Raw genomic sequence first — 22,337 nt, forward strand, 5'->3', positions numbered from 1 at the left:
TATTTGCTTTCACAGATACTGTAAGTTGCTTAAGGATATTGATCTGGAGGCCTGGCTATATTGATATGAACCCTTTCCACGAGCTACATATATACACTTTGCTGTGAGCCACCTCTTCTTCCTCATTCTGTAATTAGTGTAATACAGCTTTTGCCACAGAAGACTTGAGGGAAATCTATAATTGCTTTAGATCCCATTAAGTCATTTTATATATACACATACAAAATGGGAAATGACTGCCTAGGAAGGAGTACTGTGGAAAGGGATCTGGAGGTCATAGCGGACCACAAGCTAAATATGAGTCAAGAGTGTAATGCTGCTGCAAAAAAAGCGAACATCATTTTGGCATGTATTAGCAGGACTGATGTAAGCAAGATATGGTTAAGTAATTCTTCCGCTCTATTACGTGCTGATTAAGCCTCAGCTGGAGTATTGTGTCCAGTTCTGGGCGTCACATTTCAGGAAGGATGTGGACAAATTGGAGAGAATCCATAAAAGAGTGACAAAAATGATTAAAGATCTAGAAAACATGACCTATGAGGGAAGATTGAAAAAATTGGGTTTGTTTAGTCTGGAAAAGAGAAGACAAAGGGGACATGAGAACAGTTTTCAAGTACGTAAAAGGTTGTTACAAGGAGGAGGGAGAAAAATTGTTTTTCTTAACCTAAAAATTGTTTTTCTTAATCTCTGAGGATAGAACAAGAAGCAATGAGCTTAAATTGCAGCAAGAGAGGTTTAGGCTGGACATTAGGAAAAAGTTCCTTATATCAGGGTGGTTAAGCACTGGAATAAATTGCCTCGGGAGGTTGTAAAATCTCCATCATTGGAGATTTTTAAGAGCAGATTAGACAAACATCTGTCAGGGATGGTCTAGATAGTACTTAGTCCTGCCATGAGTGCAGGAGACTGGAATAGATGACCTCTCAAGGTCCCTTCCAGTTCTACGATTCTATTAAATCTATGAATATATCTATTTATATATCAACCTATATATATAAAACATGTTTTTATAAGTACTTCAATTTAGTTTTAAAAAAGCAAAAAAACCTAATGCCTCAATCCTGAAAACATTTAAGCACAAGCTCAACTTCAAAGGGATTATTCACATACATAAGTATGGGTGTAAGTGTTTGCAGAATTCTAAGTTTGTAAGCATTTTCTGTTTTTATGAATTTCATTAAATATCAGGTATTGTATTATGTTATAAAATACAAACAAAAAAGTTTATATATATATAAAATGGAGAAAGCGAAGAACAGAAGAGTGATCTCAGCAAACAGAAATCGATGTAACACACATTTAAAAAAAATGATTATTTCTGTAATTTGTTTTAAAATCAATGCATACTGAAGAAATCAATAATTCAGATATTGTTATAAACAACAGACCATCTACCAGAGAGGTAATAGTATAATTTTTAAAAAAATTTCTTTTTCAAACTTAACAAAATTTAAAAATCCATCAAATCCATTCTTCAGTATTAAGTGAAGGGGGTTTTGTATGCTGATGTTCTTCAATCTTTTTTTATAGTGACATTTGGACTTTGTTATAAACATAGGACAAATGTCTGATGTAACTGTAAATTCTGCTTCTTTAAAGTATTTTGTTAGACTCTAAACATATTTAGAATTCAAATACTGGAATTACACCTCCTCAGGCTAGTTCATTTCCAAAAGAATTTCTATGGCATGCAGAAACTGTGTACCTTAGCTAGGACACCACAACCCCCCAACAGAGGAGCAATATTGCTATAGCTTTCAAGTTATTAAAATTGCCTCAATGTTGCTTTTCACAGGGACTCCGCAATGGAAATTGACATTTTGTTTGATAAAGACTGGATGACAATGGCCAGTGTCAGACAAAGTTCTGTAAAATAAATTATATTCAGTAATGCGTGGCTAGATTAAATGTCTGCCATATATTTGTTAGGAGACAGAGGCAAGCTACTTTCACAGACTTTTGAGCTTTCCTTGGCTTACACTTGTGTGTAAAATTTCAGCAGTCCTGTGAATAAAATACATCTGTGTAAAAGTTTGGTGCTGTTCTTCCTAAGCAAGTGAGAGGCTGGTCCTGAAAGGAAAGAGAAAAGGAGACAGAGATAGGAAGGGAGGGGTTGTGGTGCAGTGGGAGGGAGAGAGGAAGAAAGAGAAACAAAAGAAATAGTACTAGAAGTCCAGTCCTTGTAAATATGGGTAACCCATTGCAAAGTACTGAATTTTGGAAATTACTGAGTAAGGGAAACAAACATAAAAAAGGATAATGTATCACTACATATCCCTTGTTCATTTTTTTAATAACTGTCATTTAGTTTAAGATATTACTCCATAATATAAAAATAAATGTACTGTAACATATATTATTGTTTTGAAAGGAAATCATTACATTCATCCTTATGCTAATGTTGTATCATGTACTTCTTTTAATTTTAACATTAAGCTGGCTTCCAGTGATTTCAGTCATGATGTCAAACATATTTCTGATAGGCCTAAATTATTCACTTTATTATAATGTGAATAATAACTGTGAGGGGGAAATGCCAGAGTTTTATAGGAATAAAAAGAAAATGTCTACAGATACTCTTGTAAAATGCCAAATATCAATAAATTATTTTGTAAATAGACTGATCTGTGGTGTTTTTGTGTACCAAATATGAAAAAAAGTTAGGGGAGAAGAAATGAAAAACGAGCACCTGTGATATGGAAGCTCAATTAGCAGAGTCACTAAGGAAAACATCTGTTTTATCATCAGACCAACACAAGCAGCTTATGAGTGCAGCATATAAAAGGCTTGTTTAAATGGACAAGATTAGTTCACCCTTTTGTTCAAGCAGAGAGCTGCTCATCTTATCTTAGCCAACATAACTGATTTATGGGCACACATCTATTGAGGGCTGGAATTAATTAATAAAAAGCAAATCAAGGTAGAATAATCTGATGTCAGTGTCAAAATAGAGGGATGTTAGTGCACTTGATTTAGTAACCAGCTGAGGATGTTGGTTGTAGAAAACAAAATTATCAGAAAAACATAGTTTTAATTGAAACCTAATTATATGCTACTCGGTAATTGATCTTACATAGACCATTTTGGCTCTACCAATCAGGAAGCACAAGGCAAAAAACTGTAAATCACAGATAGCATGTAAGCCCTAAGTCTGCCTACTTCCTATCAGTTCTTTGTCTTCTGCACCAGTTGCCTTACCTGCTCTCTATTCCTTTCAATCCTATCTTCTTTCTTCTTCTTTCTAGTATCATAGAAAATTATGATAAAGCACAGATGCCAGGAAGGGTATTTGCCAGGAAGCATATGAGCTGCTTAGGTCTCCAATAGTCAATTGGTTCACTTCTAAAAAGACGGCCTAGCTAACCAGGCTCTGGCAGGCACTTCAGACTCATACCTCTGGGGACTGATGCATTTGGCTTGGGATATAGGCAGGAAACTGGGATATGGTTTCCTCATCTCTGTTTGGTAGAGTTCTGAGAAAAATTAAGCAGTATGTAAATGAGTCTTCTGGCTCTTGGATAGCCTCATCATCTCTGGTTCTCTGACTTTAGGCTGGGACTTATATCCCAAGTCCTGTAAGCTTCTTCAGCCTTGATGGTCAGGGAGAAGGGGTTTCAGAAGAGATGGTATTGAATTGTGAGTTTCACAAGGGACGTTGCTGAATGCCCTTCCCGAAATAAAATTAAAAAAACACACCCCCCCCACATCCAAAAATGGCCACAACCACAGATACTCAAATTGGAACATCTTTATCTTGCATATACTGGAGAAAAAAGTGGCAGTGCAGTCAGTCATTCTCCCTACAACATATCCAGAACTTCGTATATGCAGGCTTCAAAAAGAGCCGCAAGGTGAATTTCCTGAACTCTGCAGTATGCAGGGAAGGGACAGTCTCCTCCTTCCTTAAATTACTAAAGCAATGAGCCTTCAATTGTTTGACTGAAGAGAAAGACCTCCTAGGAGGTCTCATTATGATCTGAGATTCTCTGTTGTCCATTTGAATTCTAGCATGACTTTGTCGTTAGATCAGTGGTGCTTTTTAAAGCACACACACTGTAGCTCATATTTGTCTAGAGTAGCCAGTATGAAAATAAAATAAGCTATGACAGATGAGTAAATCATGTAGTGATGGTTGGACTGTTTTAATTTTTAAAGAGTAATATAGAGAATAAGCTGCAAAATGTATCAATGAAACTGCTTATACAAATAGTTTTGGGTAAGAGTTAGACAAGTATTTGGAGGAAAAAATTATGTGAGAGAGAGGAAGCAACCACTGAAATATTATGTGCCAAAATGATCCCTAAGGCAAGCAATTGCTATCCATTAACCTCTGAGATTAATGCAAGATTTCCTGAAGATCACTACACACTTGTACTGATGAGAAGTGAAAGGTTAAAGTTACCCTCTGTCATGTGACATACATGTCTTACCTGATGTGTATAGTCCTGCAGCTTTTTATTCTGTCCTACAAACACACACAACTCACTTAGATACACAGATCAAAGGCAGAGCAAAATGAAATCAATATCAATTAGTGCACACTAATATTCAGTTAAAGAGCAAATAAATAAAACAACAAATATTTGAATATTTAAAATTTTGTTTTTCCCTTATGCTGTAGTGTACATGAATAAAGCTGCTTTGGAGGAAGGAATAGATATGCAAGTACAGTGCTGCCAACTCTCATGATTTTATTATGAATTTCACAATATTTAACGTTTTATGCAAAGCCCAGTTGCGAGAACAAGTGATTGCATGAGAATCTCAGCTTTCTTTCTTTCTTGTTAAAGTTAGTTTCTAGCCTGCATGGTTCTGGCAAAAAGTTTGACCCAAGTGTACTCTGAAGGCTCAAAGAACTTCAATTTTTTTTAATCTCTTGATTTTTAAGCCAAATTGTGATATTTTGGGGCCTGACTCGTTATTTTTGTACACTTGGGGTTGGCAATACTGTAACTGAAATCATGCAATGGGTGACAAAGCATATTTGCTCATTAGAGAATAGGGCTGCCAAATTTCTAATTGCAGAAAACTGAACACCCTTGCCCCACCCCCTTCCCTGAGGTCCCGCCCAGGCTGTGCCCTTCTCTGAGGCCCTGACCCTGCTCCACCCCTGCTCACTCCATCCCCCCTCCATCTGTCGCTTGCTCTCTCCCACCCTCATTCATTTGCACCAGGCTGTGGCAGGTGGTTGGAGTGTGGGGGGGGGTATGGGCTCTGAGCTGGGAGGGTGAGCTCCGGGATGGGGCCAGAAACGAGGGGTTCATGGTGCAGGAGAGAGCTCCGGTCAGGGGCAGGGGGTTGGAGTGCAGGGTGTGAGAGCTCCAGCTGGGAATGCAGGCTCTGGGGTGGGGCTGGGGATGAGGGATATGGGCTGCAGGGTTTGGAGTACAGGAGGGGGCTCCAGAATGGGACAGGGGGCTGGCGTGTGGGAGGGGGTACGGGTTCCACGTTGGGGCCAGAAATGAAGGTTTCAGGGTGTAGGAGGGGCCTCCAGGCTGGGGCCAAGGGGTTCGGAGTGCAGAAGAGGTAAGGGGTCCGGGAGGTTCCCGACCAATGGGAGCTGCAAGGGCAGCACCTGTGGGCAGGGGCAGTGTGCGGAGCGCCCTGGCCACCCCTCCGCCTAAGAGCAGAGGGATATGCCAGCCACTTCCCAGGAGCTGTGTGGAGCTGGCACAGAGCCTGCCTGCCCCACTGGTGCTGCGGCCAAACAGATTTTTAGCAGCCTGGTCCGCTGTGCTGACCAGAGCCGCCAGGGTCCCTTTTCGACTGGGTGTTCCGGTCAAAAACCGGATGCCTGGCAACCCTATTAGAGAACTACAACAAATCACTTTAGGTACTGGATCTACTTCATTGATTTAATATCACTCTGAAATTTGACAACAATTCAATGTAGTTTATCAAGTTTTGCTGTTTGTTATGAAACAGGCCATAAATTAAACATATTGGACCAGATTTATACAAGTTGTCCTCCCTCTACTAGCTTGCAAAAAAATGCAGGCACACTTAAGATTATTTGGATGTTTAAGTTCTCAATTTGTGACCACAGGAAAGTATTTAGATCAGTGGTGGGCAACCTGCAGCCTATAAGGGCAATCCGCTGGTGGGCCGCAAGACAGTTTGTTTACATTGACCGTCCACAGGCACGACTGCCCGCATCTCCCAGTGGCCGCGGTTCACCGTTCCTGGCCAATGGAATGGTGAACCGCAGTCACTGGCAGCTGCGGGCAGCCACGCCTGTGGATGGTCAATGTAAACAAACGGTCTTGACGCCCGCCAGCGGATTACCCTGATGGGCCGCAGTTTGCCCACCACTGATTTATATGTTTAAACTACCTTAACTGAACCCACAAAATTGCAGGTGCTGAAGGCCAGATTCAAACCACTCTCAAAATCATGTCCATAACATAGGTTTTTTTCCTTAAAGCATTACCCCAGAATGCCATATTTAAAAATTAAAACATCTTTCTGGTGACATTTATAACATGCAAAAACAGCAACATTTAAACTACAGTTTAATGCTGCACTTAATCTATGCGTCATTCATTTAATTATGTATACTTTGTATTAAATAATTGTGAATAATATATTTATTTTGCCTGCTAAATTGCAGTTGGATAGACATTCCATCATCTTCACTTTGCCTTTACACATTTTATTTAGATTCCAGTTTTACTTTGCCTATATTCTGTCAGCTGGTCTAACCATCAGCAGATGATCTTAATAAATGCCATGTGAAAATAAGCCTCACAGACTCTCCCTACTCTGCAGTCGTGGTTAAAGCAAGGTTGTGGCAAAACTCCCAAGCCAGAATTCTTAATGAAATGTAAGTAGGTAACAGCAGAATACTGAGGTTATACTCTATTACTGAAGGAAATAGTTCAAGGAAGAAATTAAATAGGTAAGAAACTATGAGGAAGTACAGATTAATCATCTCTCTTAAAAGTGATTTTGGGGGTGCATTTATTTGCCCAGGTTTTCAATAATGAACAGTTTTAAAAATTATACCATAAAAAAGAGCAGTTTCTTCCAGTGTTATTTATTTATCTATTTGCTAGATGTCTGGTATAAGGGAAGTAGTTTCACAAATAAATAATATTGGACAGTACAACAGAAAGAGAAACAAGAATCTCAAGTAGGTACATTTCTTCACAAACAATGCCAACTGAGATGAGCAACTATGTGCTTGAAATTAACAGTAAAACACAGATTGCATTTTCCATGGAGTCACTAACAGTTCCCCCCAAACAGGTGGCTAGATAATAAATGACAGGCATGAATGGAATGAAGAAGTAGAAGTCTAATGGCTTTCAAAATAATACATGGAGTCATAGTCCAGTGTTTCTGGGTATAGGGACCAATGAAGATGGGAGAGGTACTTTAGGAGTATAGGCTAAGTGGACATAATAGTTTGTGGGCCACAGTTTATGGCTGAACTGTCTGGCCCCAGCAGTTGTTAGTATTAGGTACATGAGTCAATTTCTCTTGACAGCTTAAATCAACAAAGTGGGTGCAGCCCTCCCGCCACTGCACAGAATTCCCGCCACAATCTATTGTTCAGAACAAATGAAACTGATTGCATCTGTCAAGACTCTCTTGGAAAACAGACAATCACTGAAAGTCTTTAAAGACAACAGACCCACAGCAACTAATGCTAACAAATAACTAAGATTGGGCACACACACAAGTGGCCCTGCAACACAGTTACAACCAACCAAACAGTTCATTTTTTCCCCTAAACAAGACAGCTTTCTTTATAAGCTGAAGTAGTTGTGCTGAAATTATAGTTGACAAAAATCATACAGGGGGGAGAATAAGTGGCTCAGAGCATTGATATTGTGGTACACAATCTTTTACTACTAGGCCACTAATTCAAATCTGCCAAATCTTAGAGATTCTCCCTCCTGAATAGAGAGAAGGCTCACTAAAGGGGCAATGTCGGGATGCTTCTGACACAGACAACCCAGAAGAAAATTAACATCTCTGATTTCTGGGGTTTACTGATGAATATTTTCTCCAGATTTTCGAAGAATGGGAGGAGCTCTGGCTCCACATCCTCATGTATGTAACCAGCAAGGTATTTGGACTTTACCTTGAGGTTGCACCTGAATTGCAATTTTCAGCTAAGTGAATCAAGAACAGAGTTTATATTACTCCCTGCTTCTTTATAGTATTGCTGTCTTCATTTTTAAATCAGTACAGAGATGCTGTAAATGAGGGTCATATAGTAATAGCATTTAGCCATTTTCTCCCCAACCAATGTGAGAGCTCTAAGCCTCTGATCATTAAGGCAAACAAAATATAAAGACAACAAAAAGGTTGAAAGAATTTAAAACAAAGAATGTTTTAAAATACAAGAGAAAAGCAGTATAGGCATGGGAAACATATTATTGAATCTTTAACTCCTGCAGTCACTCAAACCCTGTGCAGAAACCTTTTAAAATTGTATTCTTCTTAATATCATAAAATGTAATAAATGAAACATTCATCATTGTAAATTTAATTTCTATTATAAGATGGAGAGAACATCAACTAAAGAATAGCACACACAATTTACAACCAATATAATATATATGTAGGTTACAAAACGAACCTCGAGGCCCTCCCCCCGCCGCAGGTAACCTATATTACAGTCCCCAAGTGAATATATACAGAAAATTTCCACACTAGTGACATAACCATTATGTGTCTTGTGAGTAATGATGTTTTAATTGTATGGATAATGTGAATGAGGTTTAACAACCTCTACATACTCTCCTATTATTAGTTTTTCTCTTATGTTAAATAGTTTGATTCAAGACGTTCTCTTTAAAAATGATTAGCTACAGAAATATTACATTTCTAATTTTTAAAATTATTCATTCCAATTTATTTTCCGAGGACTCTACTAATCTAAATGTGTCTTCAACTACTATTCATGCTATTTGCAAGACAACTGTTATTTTTTATTAAAAACATTATGTGAGAGAGACTATTGGTTCATACTCTGAAAAATAACATGGCTTATCTAGCTGATTTATCACCTACACAATGAAACAAATATGTGAAAAAACACGTGCACATACATATATACAGTGGTGATCTGGAGCCGGTTCGCACCAGTTCGCGCGAACCAGTTGTTAAATTTTGAAGCTGGTTTAGAACCGGTTGTTAAAGAATTCAAGGAACCAGACAGTGTGCTGTGAGGCAACTAGAAAGCTTTTGAATGCTGTAACAAGAAAACACTTAAGCACATGGTTAACTGTATACAATTTTCACTCACCCAGCGGCGCTCTGGGTCTTCGACGGCACTTTGGTGGCGGGTCCTCCAGAGCCGCTGAAGACCCGGAGTAACTGAAGGAACTGGTTCTTCAGCTTTTGGCAGCTGATCACTCCGTTACATATAATCAACATATTTCCTTTTTATTAAAAATTGCTATATTCACCGGAATATTTATGTATAAACAGTGTAAGGGATATGTGACATGCCTACTGTTACTGTAAATTAATGGACATACAAATGCAGTTAAATATTTAAATATATCAACATATATTTGGATGCACGTAATAAACTTGAGAACTAAGAACTAAATGTAATCATAGCAACTATCACTTAAACAACTGTCAATATTTTAAAATCAATCTAGGATAGGAAAACTAACATCTCATTCTAACATGGATCTAAAGCTCGGCCCTGGTCAGCGGAGAAGAATGCCAACAAAACAAGCGGAAACTTACTTATAAAGAGTAGGAGGACAATTGTTATAATTATTACTTTGTTTTAAAATACTGTATAAAATATTACTATAATGGTTACTTTAAAATAACATTAAAAAGCTGAACTGCAGAAATGTATAACCACTGGTATTAAATAGATATTGAAACAGCAAATATTACATGATGTTTACAACGTCTACCTCAGCCAAAAACAGCTGAAAAACACAACCCGGGGGGAGGGAGAGATCAATTTTTCTGTATTTAAGAAATTGGGAACTGGACACATCAAATTCACATAATTTATTCCCATTCTACTATCAAAACAATAGCTTTATTTGGATACGGAAGAAGGAAATTGAAGATAAGACTATCTAGTGCAGGGGTGGGCAAACGTTTTGGCCTGAGGGCCAAAACTGTATGGAGGGCCCGGTAGGGAAGGCTATGCCTCTCCAAACAGCCTGGCCCCCACCCGCTATCTGCCCCCTCCCACATCCTGCTCCCTGACTGCCCCCCTCAGAACCTCCGCCCCATCCAACCTCCCCGACTGCCTCTTCCTGGGACCCCCTGCCCTAACTGCCCCCCTGGGGCCCCACCCGCTATCCAAATCCCCCTGCTCCCTGTCCCCTGATTGCCCCGACCCCTATCCACACCCCCGCTCCCTGAGACTTCCACGTCTATCCAACCGCCCCGTTCCCCGTCCCCTGACTGCCCCCCCGGAATCTCCTCCCCATCCAATCGCGCCCTGTCCTCTGACTGCCCCCCAGGACTCCCTGCCCCTTATCCAACCCCCCTGCTCCCCCCCCTTACCATGCCACTCAGAGCAGCAGGACTGGCAGCCATGCCACTAGGCCAGAGCCAGCCATGCCGCCGCGCTGCCTGACAGGAGCTTGCAGCCGCGCTGCCCAGAGCGCTGGTGGCACGGTAAGCTGAGGCTGCGGGGAGGGGGGACAGCAGGGGAAGGGCCAGGGGCTAGCCTCCCTAGCCGGAAGCTCAAGGGCCGTGCAGGACGGTCCCGTGGGCCGGATGTTACCTGCGGGCTGTAGTTTGCCCACCTCTGATCTAGTGGAAGCTTTAAGTATAGAATTTCCAGAAACAGAAGGCACCACTCCAAACAACTTTATTAATTATGGTTGCTAAAAAGTAATCAGCTTCCATACCATGTTTAAACTAAAAGAAAGGGAAATGAGAAATACTTTTGTTCCTGAAAACATGGCACTGAAAACATGCTTTTCATTTTAGGAACCATTGAAAAAAATCTCTTGACCAAGGCCCTGTTTATAATAGAGTGTTACATTGCCAACAACAGCTATCCTTTTTCGAGTTCTCCAATGTACTGTGTCCACCTACAGCAGTTTGCAAAGACTGCTAGGCCTGTGGATTGTTCTATCCCTCTTACAATTCCAGGCATAACTTCTATGGGTGTGTGGCATGAGTGTTGCTTATTATTTGTATTACTGTAACACACAGACACTCTAGTCATGGACTTGTGGCACCTTAGAGACTAACCAATTTATTAGAGCATAAGCTTTCGTGAGCTACAGCTCACTTCATCTGATGCTGTAGCTCACGAAAGCTTATGCTCAAATAAACTGGTTAGGCTCTAAGGTGCCACAAGTACTCCTTTTCTTTTTGCGAATACAGACTAACACGGCTGCTACTCTGAAACTAGTCATGGACTGTGCAAGGCGCTGCATGAACACAGAACAAAACGACTGTCCTCTCCAACGAGCTAGCTTTCATTTCTCATTTTACAGTTTCAACTGATACTCTCTGACTTTCAGGAAAATGTAATGTGGGTAGAAGAAAGTTCCCTAAAATCACAGGAATGCACAACTCTTGCATAACTGGATGGCTGTTACGCACTGCCGTAGAACTGAGCTATTACACAGGCTGAAGTAGTTTTTATTCCTAAAAATCAGGAGGCTAAAGTCATCTATAGGTGGTGTGGAAATGTAGGTGGTGTGGAAAGTTAACGTGACAATTTTTTACAGTACCATTTAACCGTCAAAAGCAGTCTCAGATTGAAGGATGGTTTTAAATTAACATGACAGCATATGCCCCCACATACCATGTGATAGGCACATGAAAATAACTGGCTGGCAGGTGTAACAGTAATACTCTGGGACATAAAGAGATGGGGATAACAGCCAATACTCTTAGTGTGAAGTTGGATGTCATAACACAGCTGTAGTATGTGTACAGGGAAGAGAAAGGTAATTTTACTGGCGAGTGGACTGTTACGAAGTCATACATGAAAGCCCCTTTTCACCTGCTCAAACAATACATGATCTGGTTTTAGAAAGATGACTCCTCAAAAAGAGAACACCATGACAGCTCCTGAGACTATCTAGATGAAGCTCACATGGGCATTCATTACACTCTTACCACATCAAGAAGCATTTCTGCCCTCACTATAATTCTGCACACTAATTATTGTTTACACTACAGTAGCACTAAGAGGCCCCAAAGTCAGATTACAGTACCTTTTCCTGAGCACTCTACAAAGAGATAGTCCCTGTTCCAAAGATCTTACAATCTAATCAAGAGAAAACTCATTAAGTGGATATAACAAACAAACAGAAGGAAAGGGAAACAAAGCATAAGGATAATAGTGATAGCATGATATAGTTACAAAGACCAGCTTTTAGAAAGAGTAATTATTGAAGAACAAATACTTGTTCTATTATATTTTAATTTGCTAAACAAAATTAAAGGTGGCAGAATCTACCCCTTAAAATACCACTGTTTGTAAGCTTTAGCCCCAAAGAATAATAAAGTGATGCCTCTTCTGGGCACTCTTATTTGTGAGGGGCGATATTGAAGGGTGGGGATGACAAGGTATAAATGTAAACAGTGGTGTTTTTTAAATTATTTAATTGTATTCAACACCCCTCCTTCGGTTGTAAAGAACCCCCAGTTTAGTAAGCCACTGCAAACTAATAATCTAATGAAGAGTTGGCTTTTAAGGTAATATGTTTTCTGTTATTCTTTAAGAATTTAGAGAGCAAAAACATGTCCTTCACGTTAAATCACGGCTTTAACATTAGAAGATTGTCTGCATCATACTTATTTTCACAAAGCTCATCATGTACACCTGCAGTTACTCTAGATGAGGTTGAACCAGTTACTCACTCATACTGTCATAGACAGTAATTATTTCTTCATCTACCTACATACCTAAATAGAAACAGATGGACATGATACAGATATGATGAATATCATTTAATACAGACAAGCTATAGCTAAACATTTTGGTAACAATTATATTTTGAAACACTAAAAAAAGTCTGCCTTGTTAAATTTGTTAATTTCATAAAATAATGACTAAAGCAACAAATCCAGTGTAGCTTCCGCACTCAACCCAACTCCTTTCACAGCAACACATGACTTGGACCTAACAAAGGTGGGGTTTCTACCATTAATTTGTGTTTTTCTGAATCTACTCCCTATGCAGAGTCACACCACAGGGAGGCCAGAATCACACCTAACAAGCCATGCAACTAATTAGAGCAGCAGTACAAAAGTAAATTACAGTGTACATTTGTGACAGTTCCATCTTGGATTACAGAACAGGGAATGATCTAAGATCCTGCAGAGCTAAAACCCAAGTCCCTACAGCTTGAGCTAAGAGAGCTCTCAAGCTGAGAGATGGAAAATACCCAATTCCCATATCCCTTGTGCATCTCTCACACACAAGGGGACACAACCAAACTGACAAATTGACAAAGTATTCAAATGCTCATACCCTGGTTTACTAAAGGCCTTGTCCACAAAACTATTTTCAATTCTTTTCCAAGACCTGACTGAAGTCTGTTTAAACTATCTGAAGAGAAGGAGAGAGTAAAGGATCAGTGTGGCTCTACAGAGGTAATACATTTGAAAAAACTGCAGCTACCTGTAAATATCCTCTTTTTAACTCATGAAATTTCCTCTGCAGATGTCAATTACAGGAGCTTAGCAAGCACGAGCAATCTCCAAAAGGAGGGCAATTATTAAAAATTATTTAAAAATTGTTAAAAATTAAAAATCTACTTAAAAATAAAATCTGTAATAGCTGTTACAGTCTACGGATCAGTGATCTTTAAACTTAGTAGGACCTACAAGATACAATGTAATGAATCCTAAGAAGTCTCTTCTGTGTTTCAAAAACATTTTTTAGAAAGATATCTAAAAGACACATTTATGTGATAGGGTGTAAGGGTTGTGAGGGAGCTGTTACAATGTATTGAGTAAATACTGTAATAGGCATTTTGAAAGTGAGTGGATGTCCCAAAAAATCATGTTTATTTAAACTGAAAAATGTGTGTTTAGAAAAACTCTCTGACGATTCTTTATTTAAACCTTAGCTCAGTAATAGTATGGGAAAGTTTGTATTAACATTGCCAAGCTGGAGAAACCTCATGTTTGTAATACCAGACTTCCTGGACGCATAGGTGCAAATTGTAGCGGGATTGACTCTGACCTTCATCATTTCAGTGAAGACTAATTGAATATCTGGCAGTTTGCTGTGTTGAAATCTTTCAGATGAAACTGTTCTTTACACAATGATTAACCTGTGGAACTTATTACCATGAGATGATATTGACACCAAGAATTTAGATGCCACGGACACCAAGAATTTAGATGCCACGGAGTGCACAGGCTTGGTGCTCTGGAACTGAATGAAGTTCAAACATGACTCTGGTGCAGTGTGACAACTCCTCAGGGCACATTCTCACTAGGGCAAGCTTCATTGGTTTCAGCGCATGCCTGGGTCTGACCTCAGAGTGTTCAGCAGCCCTGTTCACACTGTGAGCTCTGAATTGGACACCTGGGGAAGCCTTACATGCCCCCAAAGGGACCATGCACACCAACTTTGCAGTCAGCAGTGACTCTCAGCCAACAAAGTAAAGAAGGGTTTATTAGTCATCGGGATCACAGTGTAGAGCAGATCTTGTTAGCACGGAAATTAGGGGCGTTCCACAATGTCCATCTTGGAGGATCCAGAACCGAGAGCCTTGGGCTCTCTCCCCTCAGTCCCCAACCATGAGACTGACTCACTTCCAGCAGCCCACCCTCACTCATGCTCCGATGTCCCTCCTCTGTCCTTTGTCTCTTTACTGGGCAAACATCAAACTGGTCTCCATCTTCTGCTTTGTTCTCCAACACCGCCAGCTGGCTCTTGCAGGAGATAGGCCCTGGCCATCAGTTGCTAGGATACAGGGTGTCGGGCATTGTCTGTGCCCAGGCAGCCAGATGGCAGTCACACCTGCCCTTCAGGGGTCTTTGCAATGAACACACACCATTGTCCCACCACCTAGATACTTGAGTAACACATAGGGAAACGGAGGCGCACACACACTATTCAGACAAAACATTAACATTCCCACTTTGTCACAGTAGAGTTCAAAAACACTTATATGGATAATAAAAACATACATCCCTGACAGATGTTACTCTAACTTGTTCTTTAAAATCTCCAGTGATGGGGATTCCACAATCTCCGTTGGTAATCTGTTCCAGTATGTAACTATGCCTATATATATATATATATGTATGTACAGAAATTTATATATCTAATCACTGAAGATTAGGGTTGGAAGAGACCTCAGGAGGTCATCTAGTCCAATTCCCTGCTCAAAGCAGGAACACCACCAACTAAATCATCCCAGCCAGGGCTTTCTCAAGATGGGCCTTAGAAACCTCTAAGGATGGAGATTTCACCACCTCCCTAGGCAACCCATTCCAGTGTTTCACCACCCTCCTAGTGAAATAGTGTTTCCTAATATCCAACCTAGACCTCCCCCACTGCAACTTGAGACCATTGCTCCTTGTTCTGTCATCTACCAGCACAAGAACAGCCAAGCTCCATCCTCACTGGAACCCCCCTTCAGGTAGTTGAAGGCTGCTATCAAATTCCCCCTCACTCTTCTCTTCTGCAGACTAAACAAGCCCCGTTCCCTCAATGTAACATCCACACACACACAACTAATCATGCCTTCCACTCTGCCAAGGTGCAAATGTGGAGTGTAATGTATGACTACTGCACATAATGATGGACCCAAGTCTTTTATACAGGAAAATTAAAATGATGTGAGATCCATTAATTGAGAGTAAATAATTGTCTATAAATTCAGTTTTACATTCTTTCTGATGTAAATCATTTTCAACAATAAGATTGACAACGAATTTACATGGAACAATCAACTCAGAGGCTAAAATAAATGATGTCCCTTGACTGAGGGACAATTGAGAGGTTTGACAACGGGAGATATAAACTCTCATGCTTCAGGGCATAAGTCAATCACTAACAGATTGGGCTAAGATGCTACTTCCCTTATGGCCAGGTTATTCTATTATTGTTGACTACAGCAGCAGTTCTCAACTGTGGGTCCCTGGGGCTGAAACCCCAAGCCTCGGCGCCCCTTGCCACGGGGCCCTGGAGTTTTTATAGCATGTTGAGGGGGCCTCAGAAAGAAAAAGGTTGAGAATCCCTGGACTACAGGATTTCTTACACCTTCCCCTGAGACATCTGGTACTGGCCACTGTCAGAGGAAGTGGCTGGAGATTAAATGAATCACTGATCTAGTCAAGTTTGGCAATTTCAACTGTAAAAACCAAAACCTTGTCTGACCTCAGCAGACTTTAAAGGTATCTCTGCACCTTTTTATAAATGTAGCTAGTTTTCTTTCATATCATTGCCCCGAAGACTCTAATCACTGGGCAACTAAGATCCTCGTTTATTCTTCATAAAGTATTAGTCACCCTCTAACATTTTAATTTATTTTCCGTTATATTAATATTAATTCACTTAATTGCTTTTCACTCTGCTGCTAAAAGATATATAAGTTTTGGCTACCTTTTGTAAGCAACGGAGATCAGTTCAGGTGCTCCAGCTAAGTCTCCAGATATTAATGGGGAAGTGAGGGTAGGGAGAAATAGGGCAGAAGAGGGCTGATGACAAGGTATTTTTAATGAGAGATCTTTGACTTTGAAAGTTGCTTCCTCTTGGTCTGACAGCACAAATTTGTTGTTCTTCAGAGTATATTGCAAAAGTTATCTATATTTCTAAGTTTTGACGGCTGGGGAAGAATCTGGAGTGGATGGGAGCAGGCAATCACATTAAAATAGTGACACAATCTCACGAGAACAAAAAAAGTTAATGAGAAATATTAAATCCATCTCTGAAAAGGTTGTTCCTTTGCTCCTTCTCAAGATTTAAGGCTGGAAGTTGTCAGCTTTAACTCTGAATTTTCCTTCTTTTATCAGTCAAGTTTTTGGTTTGAAATTCTCTTAGCTTGCATAGAGAAAGTGAGAGAGAAAGAGTCATTTATCTTTTCATTAACAACATAATCTCATCACACAGGAGAAACGTATTAGGGTGTAGCACAATTAAACTCAGTCAACAAACAAGAATTTCAAAAGAGAATCACCATTTTAAAGGTTCTTTCATCAATATATGATCATGTTGCTCGTTATTGAAGTAATTGCAAAATGTGACATTCAGATCTCAAATATTCTTTAACTAAAATATATTCTAATTATTTGCTTTTATTGCGAAAAGTAAATTTCAAGGGATTAAACTGAAAAAGTTTTTGACATAATTAAAGCAGACTTCCTCTTTTTTTAGAACTACAAACAACATCCTTCAAAAGTTTAATCCTAAAGGAATCAACATATTCTCATCTCCTTTATGCTGATGTTCAATTCTGTGAAATTGAAGCCACTTACAAATAAATTCTGTTTAAAGAGTAAGCCTGATAACTCTGTATTGACAGATGATCACTTCATAGCAGATACAGTAACAGTATGTCCTCCACAGCACTCATTTTCTGGATACTGTATTAAAGAAAATGTCTGTATGCTAAGAGTTAAAGGAATGCATCTGAAAGGTATCAAGGTTGTATAAGACAGACATTTTTACAATGCATAAACTAGGAAATATGAGTTCTTTAATCCAGTTTCTCATGTCCATAGTATTTGTTTGTGGTTTCTTTTTATTGCAAACACTGCTGCAAAGCCTCATCCCAGGCTAACAGCAGTGTCATTCAGTTGAGTAGTTACAGACAGGACCAGATTTAGACAGATGCACGGAAGGCCTATGCCTGGTAGACCAACCTCTGGAATCACGTGATGGCACCAGAATATCAGCTTTCATTTTTGAAAAGAGTTTCTAGCATGTGAAGAAAACCTTAAAAACAAACTGTGAATAAACAATGCATGTCTGCCTGAGTCCCCAAATAGCCTGAAACAATAGCTCTGAGGGATGTGAACAGCTCCATTCATCTCAATGGAGTTTTAACACCAAAACCACTGCACTCTGGAGGACTACACCAACATCACCTCAGTAGAGAACTGTAGGTTTGGAAGGAGAAAAGTACTTCTGCATGCACCCAAGCAAATACTCCAACAGTACAGGGAGTTCCCCCTGCTGCCACTCCTGCCTCTCCAAAGGGAAGAGATGACTCATGGTGCTTCTCTTGGGTTGTGAAGAAGGTGGCCCCATGTTTCTTTCCCCTGGCTCTCTGAGAATGGAGGGGTTCCTTGGTCATTATGTGCCTAGTGCCCCAGCATGAACAGATCAGGTACCACGTGGTTCACTTTCTCTCATTCCACTCCTATCGATTTCAGAATTTCTTTCTTTCTATTTGTCTGGGTTTTTTTCATCAAGGTATCTGAGTGCTTAATGGAATATCTCAAGTATTGGAGTATCTCCTTCACTGAGTCAACCCATGGTGTTATGGGTCCAATGTCATTCTAAGAGTAAATGCTTACTTGGCAGATGCCTGATTTTATGGAGTATGTGCCATTCTGAATCTACTGGCTGGGCCCTGTGCTAGTGTTTGCAGTAAGTGGGTTCAAACTTTACAGCTGTGGTTGATCTGTTTTGTGACATGGAAGAGGGCCATCACTCCTTATACTGCTAAAATACTTCAGCACACACATAGTTAATACCAGCTATTCGAGGTATAGACTCTGGAGAAGTCTGTGGCAATGTTATGTCTCAGCAATTCTTGCTTTGAGAAATCTGTATGGGAATGTCTACATGGGAACGTCATAGCTGGCTGCTACCAGGAGAGAAAAGACTACAAATAAAGACCACATGCTCTTGAGCACAGAAGAAAAACCAAATGAGTTTAACAGATATGCACATGTTCAAATATCCAAAATATCTGTGTCTTGCATAGCTACCTCACTCTGCTGCCAGGTGTTGCAAAGAATTTTCCATCATGCTAAATGGAGACTGTTCCCTAATAGGAACCACTAGATAATCTGTTAGATTTCTAATAAAATATTATTTTTACTGTTTTTTTTTAAATTAAGACATCAAATCAATTACTTTTTTTAAACTAAATTTACTACATAAGTAATAATAGTTTGTGGAAAATGACTTATGTCATAGATATGAGCAGCTGCTATGAATTTGGATATTAAGTAATTCACACTCTTTTTTGTGTGCAAGGGCTGCATGTTTTTAAAAAATTTTCATATGCCCCAATATGTGCCAGCTCTACTAGGTTATCTGAAATCCAGCTGCTGTTATGATAATAGCTGCCAAGTTTCAAACTACTGAAGAGAATAATGCATCAGCTTCAAGTCAGTTCAGATATAAATTGACATAGTTCCTAGCTAAGATGTGTGCCAACATAACCTCTTAATTAAAAAAACAACAACAACAAAGGCATTACCATCCATTGTTTGAAAAAAAACAAACTTCTCAGAACGAGTAAATATAATGATGATGATAATAAAAAATAATGGATGCAACCTTTGCTCTTGCAAGTAACCCCATTGCAATCAATTTCCCTGAGTGCATAAGAATATCCACTCACCTCAGTAAAGTTTGCAGGAGAAGGTCCTTCCATTTTTTAATAGTTACTCTTTGTTATGCCTCCCACCTGCCATGCAGTTTTTCGCATTTCTTGCTTTATGTAGTTAAACCACTGTATTTTACAGTGATTTGGATAAGAAAAATTGACACTCTAAATTAAGTGTGTACAAAGGAGTGAAATCCCAGACCCAGGGTGTAAAGTGAAGAACCTTTACTCATTCAAAAACAAAACAACGACAAACTACACCCAAGCTAAGTCAAACACAAACTAACACACAAATACCCATATTTGATAGATAGATAGATAGATAGATAGATAGATAGACAGACAGACAGACAGATAGACAGATAGCCAAAGAAAGAAAGTGAGAAATAATTCTTTCAGATTTCTATGAGTTTTCTCAAAAAGAACAGGAGTACTTGTGGCACCTTAGAGACTAACACATTTATCAGAGCATAAGCTTTCGTGGGCTAATAAATTTGTTAGTCTCTAAGGTGCCACAAGTACTCCTGTTCTTTTTACAGATACAGACTAACACAGATGCTTCTCTGAAACCTATGAGTTTTCTATCATTCCACATGGGAATATTAATTCAAAATAGGCCAAGAAGTTACAAAGTAATTGTAAGTAAGATATTTAGTGCCATATTTTGCACTTCAATCTTAGTACTTGATGTCATAGATAAAAAAACCCAACAACTAAAAAACCCCAACTTAGTTAATCAAATGCTAAACGTACTATTACTGGCTGTTAAAAATGTTTTCCTGCTTAACATAACATCATTTGTCTTTTTGTTAGGGAAAATACAACATGTTTAGACACACTTTTACTTATGTCAACATATATTCTGTCCTTATAGGAAAAAAGTCTTTCCATAAATCGTCGCAATTCTTTAAAGCCAACTCAGGGGATTAACATACAAAAGTAAATTTATTCCAGTGAGAAAACATAAAATACTACTTAGTAAAAAAAATGTCAATTTATGTTATCATGAGTTGGACCATCTCCAGTATGCAGATTATACAATGCTGAAAAGCCACATTAAAGTTAAAGACTTCAGCAAAGTGAACTTCAAGCAACCTATATATAGTAGTTTAGGCATAAAAATTATCTAAAATTCTATTATTTGAAAAAAATTAGGAATCTATTGACAAATTAAAAGCATGTCACGCAGAGATGGACAGTATTTATGAAACTCAGGCAAATGAGCAAATGACATCAAGAGGTTTATAGAAAACTCAGACTTTGAAAGCTTTTTCATACCTTATGAGGTTGCAAGTAACTGCATTTTCAGCCACATGTTCTTAACATTGCAAAAAAAAGAACAGTGGTATTTTCTTGAGTATTAACAGACTTACTTTTCTTTAAGGAAATCCACTACCCGTTTGAAGTCTTCCACACAGTATTCTCTTTTCATGTCCATGAGTATGCTGTCAGAAGCAGATTGGACTGGTATGTGAAGAAAAGCATATACTCTTGGATGATTGAGAATCTTTGCCATTTCCTAAAAAGTAGTCAGAAGAAAATATGTTTAGCCAATCGTTAAAACAATGCACAGAAATCCCATAAAAATCACGCATGCTAATGAGGGTCAGTAATGGGGCTTCTGATGCCCAAACAAAACTCAATTTTATTGCCTATCCATGAGTCAGCAAGGACAGGAGGAGAGGTTAGCAAGGATTTTTAAGCAATAAGATGAAAAATTTAGGATTATACTTCACTTCAAATAGAATGTATCAAGAGAGTGTTGTCCTCTAACTAGTATAGTTTGGTAGAGACATGAATATAATTTAAAAGCAAACACTGGAAGCACAGAATTCTAGAACTCTGACTTAGTCTGATTAAAATCTTTAGCAGTGCTCTCAGAGAGCGCCTGTTTTGATTTTCATGAGGGAGCAATGAATAGTCTTTTTCTGTGGGAGAGAAACCAGCCCACACACATTTGCATCTAAGTGCATCCTCTTTAGTTTCTATTTTGAGCATCTTTAAGATTGGCCATTTGCTAATTAAGGAAGAGCCAATGAGTTGCAAACTTGCTCCCCTACTATGTAGCAGATTTCAGCCTGTAATTCAAGTGCAAGAAGAAACTGGAAATTAAAAGATGACAGTTTCAAAAGGAAATACATTTATTGAGTACTTTGAAGCACAAGGGTGGGCTTGAAGAGTGATGGAAGATGTAATGGGATGAGCAGAGGACGTGACCGTGGGGAAACAGGATGGGGGCCTGTTAGCCTCTAAGGTGCCACAAGTACTCCTCGTTCTTTTTTTAGGATGGGGGCCATGTAGGGTCGTGGTTGGAAAATAATGGAGAGCATATGGGAAGATGAATGACTTAACTGCTTATTTCCTTGCTTTTTACAGCCTGCATTGGCAGAATATGCAATCTAAGTTAAAGTTTTTGGCTGCCCAAGTTGCTGTGCCTTAAAGGGGTCTGATTTTTAGAAAGTGCTAAGCTAACCCCCATCACCATCCTCCAAAAACAGACATATTTAATGTGTCACAAATTGGGCACTCAAGAACTGAAATACCCCAAAACTCACTAGTTACTTTTGGAAATGTTGGCCTAAAAAACAGTGTATAAATGAAGGAGAGAAGTAGTTATATTCTTTGGTGAAAACATCTTGACTACCTTAACTAGATAATCCAAATTTAAAACATTACATTAGTACAAATATTAATAAATACACAAATAATGCAATTAATGCACAACAAGGTATACACAGCTAAACCAAGCTAACAGATTAACTCAAGGTACATCAAGAGCATTCACTGATGGCAGAAAAGTGCCACAGTGGACCTGTATTTTTTTGAAACATTTCTGAAAAAAAAAAA

The 22,337-nt window shown here is 39.1% G+C and overlaps 1 protein-coding gene across 2 annotated transcripts in view; it reads right to left on the reverse strand.

The window, feature by feature from the left end:
• Nucleotides 1-22,337, reverse strand: part of CDKAL1 (CDKAL1 threonylcarbamoyladenosine tRNA methylthiotransferase) — a 657,626-nt gene that overhangs the window by 179,483 nt on the left and 455,806 nt on the right. For both annotated transcript variants that reach the window (XM_074944791.1, XM_074944792.1), the window contains one exon: nucleotides 20,864-21,009. In XM_074944791.1, the coding sequence (XP_074800892.1) occupies nucleotides 20,864-21,009 (146 nt within the window). The remainder of the gene's footprint in view (nucleotides 1-20,863; nucleotides 21,010-22,337) is intronic.

The sequence above is a fragment of the Natator depressus genome, chromosome 2 (assembly GCF_965152275.1).
Source record: "Natator depressus isolate rNatDep1 chromosome 2, rNatDep2.hap1, whole genome shotgun sequence".
NCBI lineage: Eukaryota > Metazoa > Chordata > Testudines > Cheloniidae > Natator > Natator depressus.